At 31.3% G+C, this 19,238-nt stretch overlaps 5 protein-coding genes and 1 long non-coding RNA gene across 7 annotated transcripts; 3 read left to right on the forward strand and 3 right to left on the reverse strand.

Moving 5' to 3' along the window:
• Nucleotides 1-994: 994 nt before the first annotated feature.
• Nucleotides 995-7,375, reverse strand: LOC117152415. 2 transcript variants are annotated; one of them, XM_033324162.1, is made up of 2 exons: nt 7,277-7,375; nt 995-1,711 (listed from the first exon to the last, which is right to left on the reverse strand). In XM_033324162.1, exons 1-2 carry the CDS (start codon nt 7,299-7,301, stop codon nt 1,455-1,457), a joined length of 282 nt encoding a protein of 93 aa, XP_033180053.1. In that variant the 5' UTR covers nt 7,302-7,375; the 3' UTR covers nt 995-1,454. The 2 variants fall into 2 exon arrangements, with proteins under 2 accessions (XP_033180053.1, XP_033180051.1); XM_033324160.1 differs by lacking the exon at nt 7,277-7,375 and adding an exon at nt 2,027-2,396.
• Nucleotides 7,376-7,468: 93 nt separating this feature from the next.
• On the forward strand, nt 7,469-10,499 carry LOC100743403. The gene is made up of 5 exons (XM_003494091.4): nt 7,469-7,616; nt 8,603-8,686; nt 8,809-9,163; nt 9,617-9,807; nt 10,203-10,499. The coding sequence occupies exons 2-5, from the start codon at nt 8,615-8,617 to the stop codon at nt 10,272-10,274; spliced, it is 690 nt and encodes a 229-aa protein (XP_003494139.1). The 5' UTR covers nt 7,469-7,616; nt 8,603-8,614; the 3' UTR covers nt 10,275-10,499.
• A 396-nt stretch (nt 10,500-10,895) lies between these two features.
• On the reverse strand, nt 10,896-12,518 carry LOC100743523 (TATA-box-binding protein). Its single transcript, XM_003494092.4, has 5 exons — nt 12,290-12,518; nt 12,108-12,214; nt 11,680-11,923; nt 11,397-11,595; nt 10,896-11,311 (listed from the first exon to the last, which is right to left on the reverse strand). Exons 1-5 carry the CDS (start codon nt 12,386-12,388, stop codon nt 11,235-11,237), a joined length of 726 nt encoding a protein of 241 aa, XP_003494140.1. The 5' UTR covers nt 12,389-12,518; the 3' UTR covers nt 10,896-11,234.
• Nucleotides 12,519-12,940: 422 nt separating this feature from the next.
• LOC100743645 (intraflagellar transport protein 52 homolog) lies at nt 12,941-14,917 on the forward strand. The gene is made up of 6 exons (XM_003494093.4): nt 12,941-13,292; nt 13,378-13,595; nt 13,675-13,783; nt 13,890-14,172; nt 14,251-14,499; nt 14,573-14,917. Exons 1-6 carry the CDS (start codon nt 13,153-13,155, stop codon nt 14,840-14,842), a joined length of 1,269 nt encoding a protein of 422 aa, XP_003494141.1. The 5' UTR covers nt 12,941-13,152; the 3' UTR covers nt 14,843-14,917.
• Nucleotides 14,632-16,497, reverse strand: LOC112213869. Its single transcript, XR_002947789.2, has 3 exons — nt 16,310-16,497; nt 15,357-15,656; nt 14,632-15,213 (listed from the first exon to the last, which is right to left on the reverse strand). It is a non-coding gene; the product is annotated as an uncharacterized LOC112213869 (long non-coding RNA).
• Nucleotides 16,498-16,582: 85 nt separating this feature from the next.
• LOC100743766 (nuclear transcription factor Y subunit gamma) lies at nt 16,583-18,243 on the forward strand. Its single transcript, XM_012392735.3, has 5 exons — nt 16,583-16,771; nt 16,938-17,070; nt 17,147-17,614; nt 17,690-17,863; nt 17,946-18,243. The coding sequence occupies exons 1-5, from the start codon at nt 16,749-16,751 to the stop codon at nt 18,117-18,119; spliced, it is 972 nt and encodes a 323-aa protein (XP_012248158.1). The 5' UTR covers nt 16,583-16,748; the 3' UTR covers nt 18,120-18,243.
• The last annotated feature ends 995 nt before the right edge of the window (nt 18,244-19,238 follow it).

Below are 19,238 nucleotides of genomic sequence, written 5' to 3' on the forward strand. Positions count from 1 at the left end.
AATCACCCCCTTTCCGCTTGTACCACCAGTTCCCAACCACCCTGTATATAGTTGCACAGTGTATAATGTACATATATGTATACACAACATTATACATTAACCCTTTGCACTGTTACGTGGAGTGTGAATCGACATCAATTTTTATCTCAGCAGCTTCTTTGTCGAGTCTCAGCTTTTTTTGCGAATCGTCTGGATGTTTGAAATATATTGCGTGAAACGTTTTGATGTTGTTCCAACAATGAGTAACTTTAATTAACTCGAACAAGAAGAGCGTTACCCATATTTGGGTTACGGGGTTCCACAGAAGCACACCCGTCACATAGATACGGGTGACGTGGTGACCAACGTGTTAAAAAGTGATTAATCCAATATGTCAATAAAATCAACAGAAAATGTTCTGCCAATAACGAACAAATATATTATTGTCTACAAATAGCACTTGTGTATGCATCATCTTGAATGCCGGACTCAGGAGTCGTCGACAGAAAAAATACAAAAAAATACTAATGGATACAGAACCCATAACAAAATAAGAGAAAGCATCAAACCAACAGAACACAACTCTGACACCGCATAACACAGGTGTAAAATTGTAAATATTGCAAACACTTGTAAATAAACCTATTTGACCTCCTCCCCGCCCCATCCCTCTCATCCCCCCCCAAAGTCACACAACACCCAAAAAGCAAGCTACCGAAGCGTCCTGTTTTGCAACCAAGTTTTCAGGACAGAAAAAACAAAGACAAAATCACACAGAAGCTCCGCTCCCCCAGCGGCTTAAACCTAATAATCATATTAAACACGAAAAATGTAAAGCGCCGACACATATCATAGCATGGCTACGTCGTACCGTCGCGTATCGGTACTTTTGCCAAAAACATCACTACAAAAATTCACCGTTTATCGTGAACACCAAAAGGTATTTAAAAAACTTGTATCTTGGGCTTAATAAACATAAAAAAAAACTCGTTACAATGCTAATGAGATTTTTAAATGTTTTGTATAATATACACGCGAAAAGTTCCTACAAGTGTTCGAATACTTTCTAACACTGTATATATCTTTCACATCCGATAACAGAACGAACGCAGGAAATCTCGACGATGGTGAGATAATCATTTTCTAAATCGGTCATTTTCTAAATTCCTCGTTATTTTCTTACACTTTGCAAAATGATTACATTTAAAAGAAAATAATTGCATTTGCGAGAGAAGACTATTATAATATTTCCTTCTATCGCGGTACGACATATCGTGAAAATACACACTCACGCGCAATCTTGGCACAGCCAGTAGTCCTTCTCGTTGATAAACCTCCAGACGTTCATGGTCTTCAAGGCATTCTGCTCGGCGGCCAAGGAATCGGCGTCTAATTTATTCGACCCTCTGTTGAGAATGGCCGGATCTGCGAATTGTGTCACTAGGCCATCCTTCAGCAGAAATTCGATCGTGCGCTTAATCATTTCCTGCCTGATATCCGTGTCCTTGGCAGAGACGTCCAAACGGTCGGTCCATGCGGCGACCATGTTCAGGAATTTCTTCACTCGTGGAAATCGTTTTGCACAGTCCGAGTTCGACTCGCAAACAAACTCCTCGAGCATCGCGCGAATCCTGTTTTCCAAGCTGGGACCCAAAAGTGGTTTGATCCTGTCGAAGCACGGGCCGAGTTTCGCGAATCCCAGGACTCCATTGTTGCTGATGCAAGATTGATTCTAGGATATTGTTGAACGTGAATGATTAAAAAAGTAGCACGTATACATGGCGTTTAAAAATAAATATCCGCAAGCCACTTTCTTACTTTCGACAAGACGTATTTTGATTAGAAAATTAGGAATAAATTGAGTCGCAGTAATTGTATCCTTTATAATAATCGTTCATTCTGAATTTGTTATCATTTTATCATACTGTCAGAGAGCGAGAATGCATACAATTACACAATAGTTGACTTTGATCGGAACCATCTTTCGATTATAGAAACAAAGTTTGGATTTTGAATTAGAAATGTAAGGATGAACAATGTGACATACCATTTTATTTTTGCTGTTTCTCTTTTCATTTGTATGATTAACTTGTATGGAGTGTGTTTAAACAGAATGTAATGAGGTTAGCCGATAGATCAATGGTGTTTCACGTTACTACAAACGTTTGATGAGCTTTGTATCGTGCATGCGTGATTCCTTCGTTCGTATCACAGGAACACGTGTAGTATCTAATTAGTTGCCACATGATCCAGGAGTTTCGATTTGTTTGGAACCGATATTTTCCATCTCGTACAATGCAAAAGCTTCGATTACAGCTTGAAGTTGACCAAATATAGAAACCTTTAGAATTAGTATATAATATAATATAATAGAAAGGCCTGTGGAAAAATCTTGTTCGGTAATTAGGATGGAAGAATATAATATTTAACAATCTTGCATAAAAAAATAAACAAATAAAAATAAAAATAAAGTATGAGATATGTCCAGAGGTTTCTTAGTCGTCCCAAAAGCCCGAAAATTGATCAATTACAGATTCTTCAAAAGAAGGTTTATGGATAAACTAATTTCGGTCGTACGAGTTAACTTTGTTAATTTGAAACAGAGGGTCAGCTAGGAAAATCGAAGACCGAGCAAATATGCTAATGTGCTTTGGCTTAAGTGCAGCTCCGCGAGGGTCCTTTCAAACCAGGGACAGCGATGAAAGAAAGGAGGGATGCTGTTGCGGGAAAGAGCCGTGCGAACGAGCGAAAAAAACCCGGCAGCGTTTCTACTGACCTCGCTTCGAATGACAGATGCAATTACCGACAAACAGATATTGCGGGTGGAAATGCAGAGTACGTTAAATCGAAGAAGAAAACAAAGAAACGAGAGGGATAGCTTCTGAAGAAGCGCGAAGCTTTAAAAAACTTTAAAAATGAAAAACTCGAAAGAAGAAAAAAATAGAGTGGGGCGGATGTTTTGTTGATGAAAATAAAAATTAAGTGAGGAAAAGAACAGCAATGGAACGAAATTATTAATAGAAGGGAATATAAATTAGCTAAAATTAGTTAAAATTTAGTGTTTCGATAATTCAAGATTTATGAAAAGCTCGGACGAGTTACAGGCAATTTTTAGTTAAATGTCTCAATCGAGTTATGATAAAACAGATCGTTCGGATTGCGGAGAAGTAGGGCATCGAATTTCTACTAGAAAGGCATTAATTCATTTCTACTTGAATGTGGAATATGCAGAAGCAAAGATAGGAATTCCTCATGACTTTCCTTCCCTCCCCTCAATTCCTTCGTTTGTCATTCCCCTTCATTCGCGTACATTCCTTTCCTTTTCTCCTTCCTTTCCTTCATTCACAAAAAAATAAGATAAACGAACTGGTGATCCCAGGAAAGGTGAAATGTAGGCGAAACATGTGACTACGCCATCATCGTCAAAAATAAACCGACGTCATACGATATTAGACAGAACCCCTTAGAACTAAAGCTATCTTTAAACTCGCCACCTAAAACTAGAACTAAAAATCGAAGAAACTAAAAAACAGGTCAGGCTCGAAACAGAAAGTGAAATAGAACCTTCCCACGTTCCTTAGGAATAAGCACACGCAAGCACGTAGTCCGAAACGAAGAAACAACCCACATAAAACGGAGCCGAGTGCAAACCGAAAGGGAAGGAAGGAGCAAGAGTATGAAGAAGAGGACAGGGATGGAGATTCGCGCTTCCAGGATTCAGGGTGAGATGGTTATAGCCCATTCACACAGTGGCTCCGTGGAGATCAATACTCGTGACGGCGAGACACAGCGTAACAACCCCACGCCGCCCACTCTTCGAGAATGCTACCCTCCACGCATTCGCTAGAAAAGGTTCTGGCCTATTACGATACGACTGATCAGCGTGAAATCTAAAACGACTAAATATACAGCGATCGTAAACACTCGATTGAAATGTTAAGCTGTAATTCGTTGAGAAGTATAGAAGATGACCTTTTACTACTGAAACGTCATTCCTGGACATACAGAGAAAGATTGATATTGTGATAAATCCTAAAATTGTAGGTCTCTCGACTCGTTGTTACTCACTCTGCGTACTGAGATGTTAGCCTAGGTGCTAATGATTAGGTTACTGATTCTTGATTGTAGGAAATAAATTAAAAGATGCAATGGTCGTTTTTTATAAAGATTATTTCTTTATTTTGTCCAGATCGAAGGAAGGCACGTCTTATGTTTCAGATCGAACTCTTAAAGATTGACCGTTAGTAAGAAAACGTAAGGAAAGAATATCGGTGTTTACTCATTCTAAACAAATGGTTGCTATCTCATTCTCCTATTTATATTGCAACCTATGTTTACGTTAATTTATTTTCAATATGTTGAATACTTTTTGTTGTTGCATACTACACACCCGCACTCATATCTCGTAATAATCCAACACCGATTTATATGGTTTTATACGAAATTAATATGAAAAAATATTGTATGAAATATTCTAAGTATAATTAAGGCCTTCTAGATTTGTTAAAAATTGATTAATGATTATTATTACTATTATTAATAATTATTAATGAAATAGATTTATTAAAAAAGGATTAGACAAAATAATTTTCTATCGAGATTCTACTTTCTTAATTATATTCTCAAAAATATGACTATAAAAATTAGTAGGCTATTGATAACAAAGGCGTCTCAAAGTATCACTATCACTGTCTGAATAACGACACCTTCCTAGCAACGTTAGAGTGCTATGGGCCTCTAGCAAAAATAAGAATTATACATATGCGTTGTTCTAACAAGAACAGTGGTCGCTAATAACCTTGATAGTTGATGACTTTAAATAATAAAAGCGGAAGGAAACAACCAGAAACCACGCTCGTTTGAGAAAACTGGATTATTCACAGTGAACAAATCGTGAAACGATGTGTTAACACGTTACACTACCACGAAGACCGCCGATAACAGGAAATAAGCAGCACGTACAGAATTGATAATATTGTCTATACTAGCAAATATAGAAAATATTCATCGCGTCTACTTTTTACCGTTTCACAAATATTTGCAACATGAAGTATTCCACGTCATAAATGTTCGATATCATAACGCACGCTTCCATTTTATTTATCAAATAAAATCTGTAACACATGTTCAAAAGTAACATGGATGGAAGCGCAACTTGTGCACGAAAGAAGACATAAAACTACCCTTTCGTGACGAAGAAATCTATATCATAGATATATATCGAGCATAATATTCGTGACGGGGAAATGGATGGAAATAAAAAGTCATCCCTTGAATTAACGCGCATCCCTCGTACGTTTTGGTCATTTAACTGCCGATAACATTTCTATTGACGTACGTGACGAGCCCCATGCGTTTTGACGCACCAGCAGGGAGACATTTGCAGAGTTATCGAACCATTCGATATCGAATCTCACGTTGAAAACACTTATTTGCGCTTTTTTATCGTTAATGTCATCGTAAAAATTGATTTTCATAAAATTTTACCTTCATAATTTAACGATGATTTAATCTATGAAATAATAAGCAAACTGCCATTCTAATTTTAATAATTCGTGATATAAAATTTTAACAATATACAATTTTGTGTAAAGAATAAGAAACGAATTTAAACTTATATTTCTTAATTTTTAAACGAGGTTACATTTTTTTGTATAATTAACTTGGATAATTTTGTTTTTGTTTAATATAAACAACGAGTGAGATAAATTTGTCAACTAGAAAGAACTGAGCGTAGGGATGACTAAAGATATAAGAAGTTGTATCTGATAATAAGATAACTCTTCGTTCATCTCCTTTATCTCCTTAGAAACAGGTAATCTTCTGTTCCTACACCTTTCCCTCCTTGTGTAGTATTTCCGACATTTTTTCCAGAACATATAATACAAAACATAATAAGTGGATTATAAGATTATTAGTAGATCGGATGACTATAAGATAAATAAAATAAAATTATATAAAGATCTTTCAATAGATAGTAAGAGTAAGATTTATATTTTCGAAAATTATTAATATAAATTACTGTTAATTATTATTTAAAAAGAAATTTTCTTAGAGAAAAATATAGATAGAAATACATGATCACATAACATGGATAAAAGAAGTCGTTTATCAAAACCTATTTTCGAGGTATTAGTTTCCTAAATTATTGATCCAATTACTGGAGCGTGCCGCGTTTATTAAATCAAATAAGCATTAAAATATGTTATCAACTAGAAAATAAAATTTCCTCAACGTATAAAAACCAATTGACAAAGACACTTATCCAACGATTAAAAATACATAAGAAATAGTTTTAAAATTTAGTTTTTAAAATGAAAAAATACATCAGATTCCAAATGTTTGTACGTATAAACCTGCACTAAATAATATAAGATAGAGAATAATTATAATTGTGTTTTTACAAATTTTTAATTATTTTATACTATTCTTAATTAAATTCTTCGTTCTTAATCAAATTCGACTACACGATAAAATTATACATATTGCGTTACAAGTACGCAACTATTCGCAAATTTCGTATGAACGCAAATAATTTGCGATTTATTCGTTCGCTATAACAGAATGATTTGTAGACAAGACGAGATGTTCCTCTTGCGCGAGAACATGATTCAATAGAGAAGGTAATTTTCGTTGGTGGACGCGGAAACACGGTAGCAATTCGATTTCAGAAATTGAATTGGAAGTATGCAAAGCGAGACAATTACTAATGGACGTTTATATACGACCATAATGAATGCTTGGGGTCTTTTGATCTCTGAGCCCTTGTTGATGTCGTCGTTTCCATTTTGCATTTTAGTCCTTCCATCAACTGTGTTCTATGAAAGCGTTAGCATCTATGCAACATGGATTTCGTCTTCTCAACGTTTCTCAAAAAATTTTTCACAAACTTTCTTGTCACAGCAACGTTCTTTATTTATTTTTTCACTCGTTACTCTTCTTCCGAAAATCTTACAGAAATTTAACTAAAATATTCTCTTCGGAATAATTTTCAAAAAAAAGTTTAAAAACTAACCGAAAGGATAATAATAAAAATAAGAAGTTTTCTTTTTACAAGCCCTATATAAATTACAGTAATAGTAGAGAAAGAGTAAAAGTAGTAACGAGTCAATAAATAAAATGCAAATATCGAAGAGAATACGACAAGGCCACGACCTATAAAAATCTTCTAAACACCCACACCAAAAAGAAAATACCAAAACCCGGAGAAAAATTCCAAAAGGCTGCCAAAAATTTGCGCATTCCAGAGTCTGAAATTCCATGCTTAGCCACTTCATTCATCGAACGGCGAGAATACCTCGGTCTGGTCCAGGAATTAACATGGAGCCGGTGAGCCACAGACTCTCATCCTTAATAGCAGAAACCACGTCACGAGGCTCGGTTGTGGGCCGACCTTTGCTCGTAACACGGTTTTACGAATGTGGGTTGCAAAAGAGGATCGTAGGTGGTACAGTGGCCGATGAAACCGGGGGGAAAACGGCGTGGAAAGCGTGGATCAATACCTCGATTCCGCACGAGCACAGCGCCGCTTCCGGTTGGCAGAGATACCTGTACTCCCGAATCCGAACTCTAACACTCGCGAAATCTACTCGAGAATCTCTTCGTCGTCCCATCTTGTGATTCTTCCACGATTATTGGTAAGTTTTGTTATTCGTTACTTTGCTCAAGGAGCTTTTTTATTTATGCGTTTTGAGACAACTTGGAATATTTGGACGAAAAAGCTAAGTTGAAAATCGTAATGATGGAAATTATGAGAAAGGTGGCTTATTTTCTCGAGATTGGGTGGATGTGAATTGATGATCGATAGTGTTGTTACTTTTTATTGGATGTATTACATGTAAATGTTTTGTTGATTTTTAGAGATGAAATTATTAGGTGTGAATAAAGATTGAGGGATAATTATTTTGTTCTTACGTAATGATATGTATAGTGATTTTGGTAGGTACGTTATTGCTTTGTAATTTCTGTATTTAATTATTGTAAGAACGTACTTTGTGACAGATTCAAATCGAATAATTGTCCAACTAAACATGGTATAAAATACAAGATCAGATTTTAAAATTATTTCTTATATAACACTACTTATATGTATATACTATTAATTACATTAGAGTGATTCAGAAGTCAGGAACTAAAGTTGAAGACGTATCCTACTTATTTTTAGAAATGAAAAATGTCAGATCATTCGAATTTACTTTCTTATATTGTAATTATATACAAAATATATATATATGACTATATCTTTTTAATTATCAATACGATAAAATTTTCATCCTACCAATAAATTATTGAAAATTTCTTTTTAACAGTGTATAATTTTTTATAGATAGATCATTTTGTTTTCTAGAAAATATCATCACATCATCTATGTTTGGATACCTTTAAAACTTTTCATAAAATATTGTATGAAGGAAAGATTTTATTAGTTGCAAAAGCATATTATAAATAAACGTAAATTAAAATAAATGATTTATTAAAACTTAATTACCTATCTCCACTCAATCATTCTAAACAATTAACTACAAATTAATCTAAATATTTATTAGTATTACCTTACTTATTAATATTAACCCAAACATTTCATTCATATAGGACATTAATTGCCACTTTTTATCTATTCCAGCTATCACACAAAATGTATTGGGTCCTGTGTCTTTCCGTGGCTGTTACTGTTCAAGCATCGGTATATTTGTCTCCACCACTTAAGGTAACATCTTGCCTATAATTCTACTTATTTTTAATATACATCCTATATCAAAGTCTTTTTACTTGATACTCCATATCTTACGCCTTTAATTTACTAATTTACTATTTATACATTAATTTTAGGAAGAGCAATTGTTAACCGATACTCTTCTCCGAGAACTGATCAATCAAATGGGAAGCGAACTGGTGGATACAGCAGATTCTTATCTGGAGTATCAAGACAAACCGAAAGAAATTCCTATGGAATTACCTGCTGACTATGATGGTATAGACACTTTGAACCCCAATCCTAGCATTCGCGATCAGGAGTACTTGCAACATAGCACGTTATGGAGTCACCAACGTGTCAATAATAACGATAAGGTGGATGATAGACAGAGAATTAAACCTGGAAGCATAAAGAATATCAAGGATGAGAAAGAAAATGCTTTGCCTGCATATTGCACACCACCGAATCCTTGTCCGGTTGGATATACGAGTAAGTGATTAGTTTCTTCTCCAGATTGCGATAGTATAAATAATTCGTAAAAAAATGTATAACGTTTCCGAAAGTAACCGATATAATTTATTTAACATATTTGTGATTAACCCAACTACGTCCTCTGGATCATTATCAACTCAATCGAGTTTCTTTTATATTAAAAGATCTCTTGAATTTGAGGAAATTATGAAAAATACATTATAGATAGTACATAATTTCCTGCTTTAATTTTACTTAAAATATTAAAAATCTTTTTGTTTGTCAAAACAAAGAGAATTGGAACATAAATATTCGAGGAGCATAGCAGTGTTAGTGAAAATCAACGAGATTCATACTTATATTAATAGAGCTATGATTAAAAGTATTATATATTATATTTATTATAACATAATGTATATGATGTATTTTATATTAGTTAGAAAATCTAATCGGATTATGCTTATTGTTCAGGTGAAAATAATTGTATCGTGAATTTCGAAAATACAGCGGCATTCAGCCGGGATTATCAAAGCGCGCAAGATTGTATGTGTGACACGGAACACATGTTGGATTGTCCAGTTGACTCCGCAAACAGCAACAGTATGCCAAGCATGCATATCCCAAACTCTAATTTCAACCAAATCGTCGATCAGTTCCAAGCTGTAAGAGATATGTTTAATTTTTTTAAATTGAATTATCTGATCAAAGCGATAAAAGGATAATAAAAAAATCCTTAAATAATCGCTAAACTTTTATCTCTAAGTTTTTCTTTAATCGTTAACCTTGTTTTCTCTATCTTGAATGCACCTAGAAATAATAAACTCTCGTCACAAAATTGTAAAAAGAGTGAATTTTATGTGACGTTCGGAATAGAGAAAGTAATAAATTGTAAATATATTTAAAACAAAGAATAAACAACGTTTTCTTTTTCAAATTAAACTTTTAATCTTTTAATTTGAGTTATATTATTTAAAGTTTCATTCTTATTTTAATTTTCGGTTAATTACACACTAATGTAGGTAATAGATTTTATATAACGTTTAATATATTATTTCAGGAAGAAAATCCGTTTTTCCGAGGTGAAAAGTTGCCGATCGCGGCGAAGAAAGGTTTAAATGTCGTCTATTAAAATACCGGGTATATTCCACTGGAGACTATTAAGATGCAAGGATTGCGAAACTTTACAGTATTTTAACATATATCAAAAAACATCTTCAATCGAAAGTGTGATTCAGTAAAAGGAAAAACACAGAGAAGCATAAATGAATCTGCAGCTAGAACAGATTTTACATAATCTGGAAACCTGGTGCTAAATAAAATTACATAAATATTTTAATATTATATTACTAATTTTAATGCAGAGTAATGACTTCAAATCAGTGTACATATATTAAACAAGAGATATATTAAATATTCTAAATGTGTTATGTTTTTAAGAAATATATATATTCTGCTGCTAAAAATTAATTACTAAATTTCTATTAATCCACAAATTCTCTAGAATCTAGAATATTATTGCTGTTTCTCAAAATAATAAGTATTGGCAATTATGTTTATAAATGTTAGATAATTGATCTATCTGTAAAATATATTTGTAATATCTTTTTTTCGATAACATACTTAACGTTTGAGCTACATCTGGTAAGATAAGAATTTTAGAAATGTATTATGTACTTATGAGTTGTACTTTATTTTCACGGTAATGTAAAATCAGGTATTATCCCTATTATTTACAATATTCAAAAATATATACGTATTTTAAAGTGATGTATTGCATTTATTTCTACACATACAAAATATGTAAACTATGTCAAGAGCGTCAATTTAGCATATTATATATTTATATCCTATATCATTTATAGAGTTTTTATATAAATTATAAAATTAATTTACTGCACAAGATCCATTAAAATTTCTTCAATAATTGCAAACATGAAGCATCACTGCAATAAAAGTCAGTACTAATATATAAGTTAAGAAGTTGATCAATTTGAATTAAATTAAATCAGTTAATGTATAATAAATTTGAATTGTCCTCATACAAATCATATATTAACGTAAAAAGCAGCTTAAAATATTGAAAATTCTGTTATTGCTTCCTAAAACTTTTCAGTATTGGATATATATTGTTTAGTGCATCCTGTAGTTCGACTCGATTCTTTGCTCCTAAAATGTTATTATGTGTATTTAGAATAATCTTAATAATAAAAAAAAAGAATGATTAAAAAGCAACATTTTAATTCATTCTCACCTGTTAATACAATTTTACCATTTACAAATATAAGCAATACTACTCTTGGTGATACCATTCTATATATAAGACCTGGATAAAGCTCAGGTTCGTAACTAGAAAATTGACCATGTATATGATTTAAATTTTCTAGTTTAATCGGAAATTTTAAATCACATGTAGCAACTATATTTTGTATTTTAAAATTATAAAACTTGACCTACAACAACATATAATAAAAATAAAACATTATTAATTTATCACTTTCTCGTCTATGCAGCGTACACTATATAATACTTCTTACTGTAAAACCTAGCTTTTGAATTATTCTTGCGAACTTCCTTGTGGCTAGAAAAGAGTCCTCTTCACATCTGGCTCCTGTACACACTAATTTCCCTGAATGAAAAATCAATGCAGTAGCTCTAGGATTTCTAATTCTCATGACCAAACCCGTAAATCTTGCTGGATTATATTCAGAATTTCTCGTCCTTGTATTTATATACATAAGTGGTAATTCTATGCCTAAATTGACTGTAGAAACTACATTTCTAAAAGAAAAAGAAGAAAGTTTCGCTATATATCATACATCTATTTTTAAATTTTAAATAAAATAATAATCATTTTTATTTAAGGGACATTAAATTTATTTATCCCATATAAAATTTATTCACACATATAAAAGGTAATTTTTATGAAAATAGGAAAGATTTGTAATTCTAATAATTATATTACTGTAAGCATGGTTCTATCACTTCTTTTGTACTATTAGCTGGAGTCATTGGATTTATCAGTGATTGGGGGTTCAAATTTTGTGATGTACTTGGTCGCGGAACATTAGTCTGAAATAAAATATAAGAGTAAAAAAAAGAATATAAGAATAAGCGCACATTGTATAAACATATTTATTAATTTACCGTTTGCGGTGGACCCATCAAGTTATCCTCTCCAGCATTTTTTGCAGGGTTACCGAGTAACCTCTTTAACTCATTATCTTCTTGTACAATCGCAGTCATTTTGTGTGAGTTAACTCTTAAACGAATACAAAATGCTTACAATCATGCGAATCACCAACCATTTTGAACACTGCTCACAATTATGCTGTCACCTAAGACGCCATCTACCCTAGATGTAATCAGCTGATCTTTAGATGCATTTTGTCCATTCATGAAGCTTATCGTATTTACATATGTATTACCTGAAATTACATACATACATATACAATTTGTAAAATATCTGTAAATCTGCTCGTAATTGTAAATTACAAAAAATAAATGACTCTTTTATTTTTAATTTAGATGTGTTTGAATTTTCTCCCTATTTCTCTAAATAATTTTTAATATCATTTTCAAAATTATTTTCCTTCTGAATCTAAGTCGAATAATTTTTTTATAAAATATGAAAAACTTGAAACGCTTAAACTTCCTTTTTTTTATATTTTCCAAAATAATTTTACAAACATTTCCCAAATGTAATAAAAATAATTAAGATTCATTTTTTATGTTTATTGTTTAACTGTTTAATAGAATATTATGAATCATTGTAAAATCAATGTTTTTTAATATATATGGCTCTGATGTATATCTATACTGTCAACCAATTACATTTAAAAGTTTGATATGTTTCTAGTTGCCACTAACAACGAGAAAATAAGCATATATTTCTAAGTAAATCTTTGATTAATAATGCGATAAAAAGGGTAATAGGGGGTTATTAAGAATCGTTTTGAAATTTATTTATTGATACTTATTCGATTCATAATAATAAGGTGACAATCACTATGAGCTCAACTTTTGGCGGCAGTGATGGCAACAATAATTTAAATGTCATTATTTTTGATGCGTCAAAAAATGAAAGGAAAATGAACGAAGAATTTAAAATACTCCAAAGGAAGTTGAAATCAAGATGGAAATTCGTCGAGTAATGCATCACTACTTATATATTGTGGTTATACTTTAATTTAATTAAAAACAAGATACCTTTAACAATTATTGTTATTTTTCAGAAACAACGATATTTTAACAGAGGAATTGTTATCGACGTGCAAAATATTAGTATTGCCTGGTCCACAAAATAAATTTACAGAATTAGAAATAAATTCTATTAGAACGTTCTTAAATTCTGGTGGACATGTTTTAGTTATGCTTGGCGAAGGTGGTGAAAAAAAATCAAATACTAATGTAAACTTTTTATTGGAAGAATTTGGCATAATGGTGAACAATGGTATTTCATTGTAAAAGTCTTAAATGAAAGTGAAATTAAAAAAAAATTTACATACTCTTGCTTATTGTTTAATTTTTAGATAGTGTTATACGCATGAGTTACAGTCAAACGATGCATCCAAAGGAATGTTTAATTTCTCAAGGAATGTCAAATAAATCTATATTTTTAAGAAATAGCAATGAATACATGTAAATCACATAAATACAAAATATTGCTTAATTTATTTATTTGATTTAATTGGTTTACTACACAAAAATGATAATAATAATTTATTTTTAATCTATCTTATTTCAGAGACATGAACTTTTTGTATCCATATGGTGCAACTTTAAATGTAGTACAGCCATCAATAGTTGCGTTATCAAGTGGATCACTAGCAATTCCAACAAATAGACCTATTTCTGCTTTTCATTATAATGAACACAATGGTGGAAAGTTACTTGTTTTAGGTTCTTCAAGAATGTTAACCGACACATATATTGAAAAAGAAAAGAATGATTCATTAAGACAAATGATCTTTGACTTTTTTGAATCAAAAGATATTGTAATCAAAGAATCTCAAATGGATGATATAGATGTAAGTTTCTATATTATAATAGTTACTGAAATTCAAAATGATTATTTATAGTTATCAATGACAATATTATTTATGTAGTTCTGGGAATATAATTTTATACCAGATATAACACAGCAAGCTGATAATCCAAAAGTATGCACTCAAGATATGGATATAATGGATAATCCTCGTGATTATACCAAATTATTTAAACATCATCTTTATTCAATAAATTTAGATATGATACCAGTTTGTATAAAGGCTTATGAAGTGCTTGGCGTAAAACATGAACCGCTTAGTCTAATTCCACCACATTTTGAGGCCCCATTACCAGCCACACAAGCTTCGGTAAAATCTATTATTGTTTATTAAAATTATTCATCTTAAGTAATAATTATGACATAAAAATTTATTTATGCAGGTATTTCCACCAAGTTTCCAAGAATTACCACCACCAGCTTTGGAATTATTTGATTTAGATGAAGCTTTCAGTTCTGATTTATTGAAATTATCACAATTAACAAATAAATATATGGCAACAAAAACTTTATCCAAAGACGTGGAATTAGATCATTACATTCGTGAATTTGGGAGTATTGTTAGAATAAGTACTTCTGATACCCACACAGCTAAAGAAGTATTAAATGCTGTTTTTCAAAGTATCTGTAGCTACAAAGCTATGCATGAATGAGAATATTAGAAAATTGTATATATTGTGTATTTCTCATCCTACTTTTATAATATAAATGTACAGATATATATACAATTGAGAGATTATTTTTTACTAGTTAAAATCTTTAATTATCTTTAATTATATTTAATTCTTCCTTATCGGAAAATTTAATTTCATAAAAGTAAAAATTAGAGCAATACATATTTATTGACTTTATAGCACCTAGCCTCCAACCTAACATAAAAAAAAAGGTATGACTGAATTTCTTGATTTAATCTTTATGATTTGACTATTTATTCATATCTAATAATCATATTACATTCCTCGTCAAAAAGATAACCCAGGTATGCTATCTTTAATTTCACAATGACATGTGTAAAGTTTTTCGTCTGTAACCTATAATATCAAAACATTATGAGGTTTAATGTGTAACAAAAAAAATTATTTTAATAACTAAATGATAACACATGTACAATAAGAAAATAATAACATAAATTGTAACTAACAACAATTACTTATCAAACATATATACTTATTTAATAATGGGTACATCCCCTTTTATTTTCTATTACTTCTATTATACGATTTGGTATCGATATATGTAGTTTCTGGATATAATTTTGACTCAACGTATCTCATTCACGTACAATTGCATTTTTTAATTCTTATACATGTTGATATTGCTTTCCATTCCCGTATACGCCGTGAACAAGTTCTGTCTTTTCAATAATATTAAAATTGCCGTCGTCGAATTGCTGACATTGTCTCTTTTCTTGTGTCATAAAAATAATATTGGAACCCATCAGAACCATCCAAATTGAATCTTTTTCATCTAAAAATAGTACCCTTCTTCATTTCTTTTTCCAATGTATTTTGTATTTCATAGTTAACGAAACTTTCTTTTTCAATTTTAGCCTCTTAATATCTTTACGACGAACACTTGAAACACTGGCACTAACACTAGATTTTTCCATTATTTGCTTCGTTGTTAATTGCGAGTTGGAAGCTATATGCAAAATTGCTTGCTTATCACGATCGGATAATGATGACGGCCGACCAGTACTTTTTTTTTTGCCATAATCTTCAACATTTTTTAAGAAATTGTGTATTACTCTACGACTTCTTCTTATTACCTTCGATATTTTTGCTACTGATAACTGTTACTGTTTTAGTTCAAGAATTTGCTTTTTTTCAGACTCGTTTAATTTTTTTCCGCGTCCCATACTTACAAATTTATATAATATTGTGCTGTAATCTTTACTCGTTGATAGATCATGAACTACTGAGCAATTTCTAAACATATTAACAGAATGTGTTATCATTTTGACCTTAGTATAGATTAGTTTTTCTTTGTTACGCACTAAACCTCATAATATTTTTAATTATTTTCAACGAACCGCATATTCTGAGCTCATAATGTTTTGATATTATACATTACAGATGAAAAACTTTACACGCCTCATTGAGAAATTAAAGATAGCATACCTGGGTTATTTTTTTGACGAGGAGTATATAACGAACTTTAAAAATAGATGAAGTTTCATATTTAAATGATTTTATCCTCATTTGTGCACAAATCTCAAAATTAAAAACTACATAACAAACAAAGTGTGTACCGACCAGACTTGAGTGAGCTGTGAAACAAATACATATTGCATCCTAACACCTCGTCTAGGAATATATGCATAAACCATGAATCTGCACATTAGTGCCATCTGTCGTCGATATACTAAAATTCAAAGTAGAATAAAATTGATTATCATGACGGTATAATCACTGGTACAAATAATAATTGTCTGTGAATTTGTTAAGAATCAACAAACTGCAACATTTGTAGTTTACATAGTGGTAATCTTAGACGACAGTATGATTTTCATACTTTAAAATATTTTGTTTTATATCATTTCAACAATATTTATAGAGGATGTCGGTATTCTTTGTAAATGCGTAAGTAAAATTGTTTATTTGTATATTATTAGGTTATGTGGCTCTTTTTTGTAAGAAAAAAGTAACACATTATTTTATAAAAATATAGTGTATTGTATATTAAATATATTATAATATTGTAATATAAATGAGTGTATTACTTATTACTTTATATATGCTTATTTAGCAACCAAGATAGTGAAGTTGAAGGTGATTCAAATGGAGACTTACAAATTGCATCACCTGGTAATTCTGAGGCTCAACAGGCTTTGACTCAGTTTTGGCCTAAAGTCACAGACGAAATTAAAAAGATTACTACGGTAAGTAATTTCCATTCATATATGTTATAATATCATTATTACATATTCCTATTTTTATTTACTATTGAATTCATAGATGGATCTAAAAACACAATCATTGCCATTGGCTAGGATAAAAAAGATAATGAAACTGGATGGTGATGTAAAGATGATAAGCGCTGAGGCTCCTATGTTATTCTCTAAAGCAGCGGAAATCTTTATACATGAACTAACATTAAGAGCATGGGTACATACAGAAGATAATAAAAGACGTACTCTCCAAAGAAATGATATAGCAATGGCAATAACTAAGTATGATCAATTTGATTTTCTAATTGATATAGTGCCTAGAGATGAATTGAAACAAAGTAAAGCACAAACTGAAAGTACAGTTCGTACTTCTATGAACTCAGATCAAGTACATTACTACTTTCAATTAGCACAGCAACAAGCCTCTGCCAACCAAAATGTACAAAGTAGTAACGCTACTACACAACCTATACAAATTGTACAACCTTCTACTGGACAAATACAAACAATCAACATTGGTAGTCCTGTAGAACAGGTATATATCTTTTTGTAAAATATTTTGATTTCATTAAACAAAATTATATTTATTAATCGCATACTTTAATTACAGGAAAGTACAACTGCAAGTACAGCACAAACAGTAACAGTGCAGAATCCACAACAATCATCAGGTCAACAGATTATACAATTACAGCAAGCTCAACAAACACCTACAACACAAACGGGGGGAATACAAATTGTACAACAAATTGTAACACCTAGTGGAGAAATTCAACAAATACCAGTATGTATATTTTTTAGTGACTAATACGAGTTTACTATTAATCTATATATGTTTATTTATTCAATTTCATCTATGATTTTAGATACAATTAACGCCTCAGCAACTTCAGATGATTCGTATGCAAGTACAAGGTGGAAGTAACCAACCAATCATAATTCAAACTGCTCCTATACAAGCTCAACCTCAACTGATACAGGTTGCGCAAGGTGCTCAAGCACCCGTCTTTCTACAAGCTAGCGGAGCTGACAATGAGTAAATATTAATTAATTTTAAGGAATATTTAATATTTAGTACTATATAATTCTAAACAAAGAAACCGGATGAAACAATAGAAATAAGCTTGTATGGTAAGGAATAAAATCTTTTGTAAATTATTCCTAAAAAGAGCGTTTTATAACTTATTTCCTTATTAAACCACGATATCGTAAAAACAAAATTAAATATTAACAAATTTATGAATCTATATATTTCATTTAGATGGATTTAAAATTATAAGCTTATACCAGAAGTGTTATATGGTTTAAAACTTAGCAATTAAAGCATTTTTCGATAAAAGTGAAATTTTGTGATCATTTAACTACTTGGAGAGCTGTTTTCAAGAACGAATATATATCGCGGAGCGGTTATAAGATGCCGATCGAAGGATTGTCACTGAAGCGAAATGAAGTGAATTGAAGCGAAGTAAAGTGAAGAATAAAGATAAGCAGCCAACGTAAGATGTAATCTGATTCGTACGTCGCGTTCCTTAGCCGCTGGCTGCTTCGCATGGCTGAGCTTAGGACTGGCTGGTGCAACTTGTATTATGTTTCACGTTGCTGCGGTTCTTGTCTGGCAAGTCTTGTGCTCGGAGCCTTCAACAGTTCCGAAACATCATATAGTTATAAATATATTGAAATTTATCCACTTGCAAATTGTGTTAAATAGTTTTTGATTGCTCAATCATACAATATAATAATCTAGGAAAATATTTCATAAATATAACGTAATTTAAAAATGTTATAAGACAAAATTTAGGAAATCGAAATTCCTTATATGTAATTAGTTATTTTTCATGATTATAATAAATATAATTCTATTAATATTAAATTGTAAAATATTAATCATTAATTCATATATCTTCTTAATTAAAAAATTAAAGACCAAATATTGGCAAAACGCATCAGAGAAATGCTTACATAGAAATTTATTATACATTTCCGAAATCATAAAAGATCATTGTTACATAAAACAAAAATATCGAACTATCATTATCAAATTATTATAGCTTGATGAATATTTCCATCGCTACGGAGAATAACGGAAGGATGATTGCCCAAGCAGGAAGACTAAGAGATGAGGAAGAGGGTAAAGAGGATGGTGGCACGTCCTGAAGTCC

The sequence above is a fragment of the Bombus impatiens genome, unplaced genomic scaffold (genome assembly GCF_000188095.3).
Source record: "Bombus impatiens unplaced genomic scaffold, BIMP_2.2 scf_1528, whole genome shotgun sequence".
Lineage (NCBI taxonomy): Eukaryota > Metazoa > Arthropoda > Insecta > Hymenoptera > Apidae > Bombus > Bombus impatiens.

Excerpts from the sequence above, each read along its gene's own strand:
- LOC100743403 (XM_003494091.4), top strand. The coding sequence starts at position 8,615 with ATGTATTGGGTCCTGTGTCTTTCCGTGGCTGTTACTGTTCAAGCATCG. Across the intron at positions 8,687-8,808 it reads ATTTGTCTCCACCACTTAAG|GAAGAGCAATTGTTAACCGA; the intron begins GTAACATCTTGC and ends CATTAATTTTAG. Across the intron at positions 9,164-9,616 it reads TTGTCCGGTTGGATATACGA|GTGAAAATAATTGTATCGTG; the intron begins GTAAGTGATTAG and ends CTTATTGTTCAG.
- LOC100743523 (XM_003494092.4), bottom strand. The coding sequence starts at position 12,388 with ATGACTGCGATTGTACAAGAAGATAATGAGTTAAAGAGGTTACTCGGT. Across the intron at positions 12,215-12,289 it reads TGATGGGTCCACCGCAAACG|ACTAATGTTCCGCGACCAAG; the intron begins GTAAATTAATAA and ends ATTTTATTTCAG. Across the intron at positions 11,596-11,679 it reads TTCAAAAGCTAGGTTTTACA|GTCAAGTTTTATAATTTTAA; the intron begins GTAAGAAGTATT and ends ATGTTGTTGTAG.
- LOC100743645 (XM_003494093.4), top strand. The coding sequence starts at position 13,153 with ATGAGCTCAACTTTTGGCGGCAGTGATGGCAACAATAATTTAAATGTC. Across the intron at positions 13,596-13,674 it reads TGGCATAATGGTGAACAATG|ATAGTGTTATACGCATGAGT; the intron begins GTATTTCATTGT and ends TTTAATTTTTAG. Across the intron at positions 13,784-13,889 it reads AGAAATAGCAATGAATACAT|AGACATGAACTTTTTGTATC; the intron begins GTAAATCACATA and ends ATCTTATTTCAG.
- LOC100743766 (XM_012392735.3), top strand. The coding sequence starts at position 16,749 with ATGTCGGTATTCTTTGTAAATGC. Across the intron at positions 17,615-17,689 it reads TTGGTAGTCCTGTAGAACAG|GAAAGTACAACTGCAAGTAC; the intron begins GTATATATCTTT and ends CTTTAATTACAG. Across the intron at positions 17,864-17,945 it reads GAGAAATTCAACAAATACCA|ATACAATTAACGCCTCAGCA; the intron begins GTATGTATATTT and ends CTATGATTTTAG.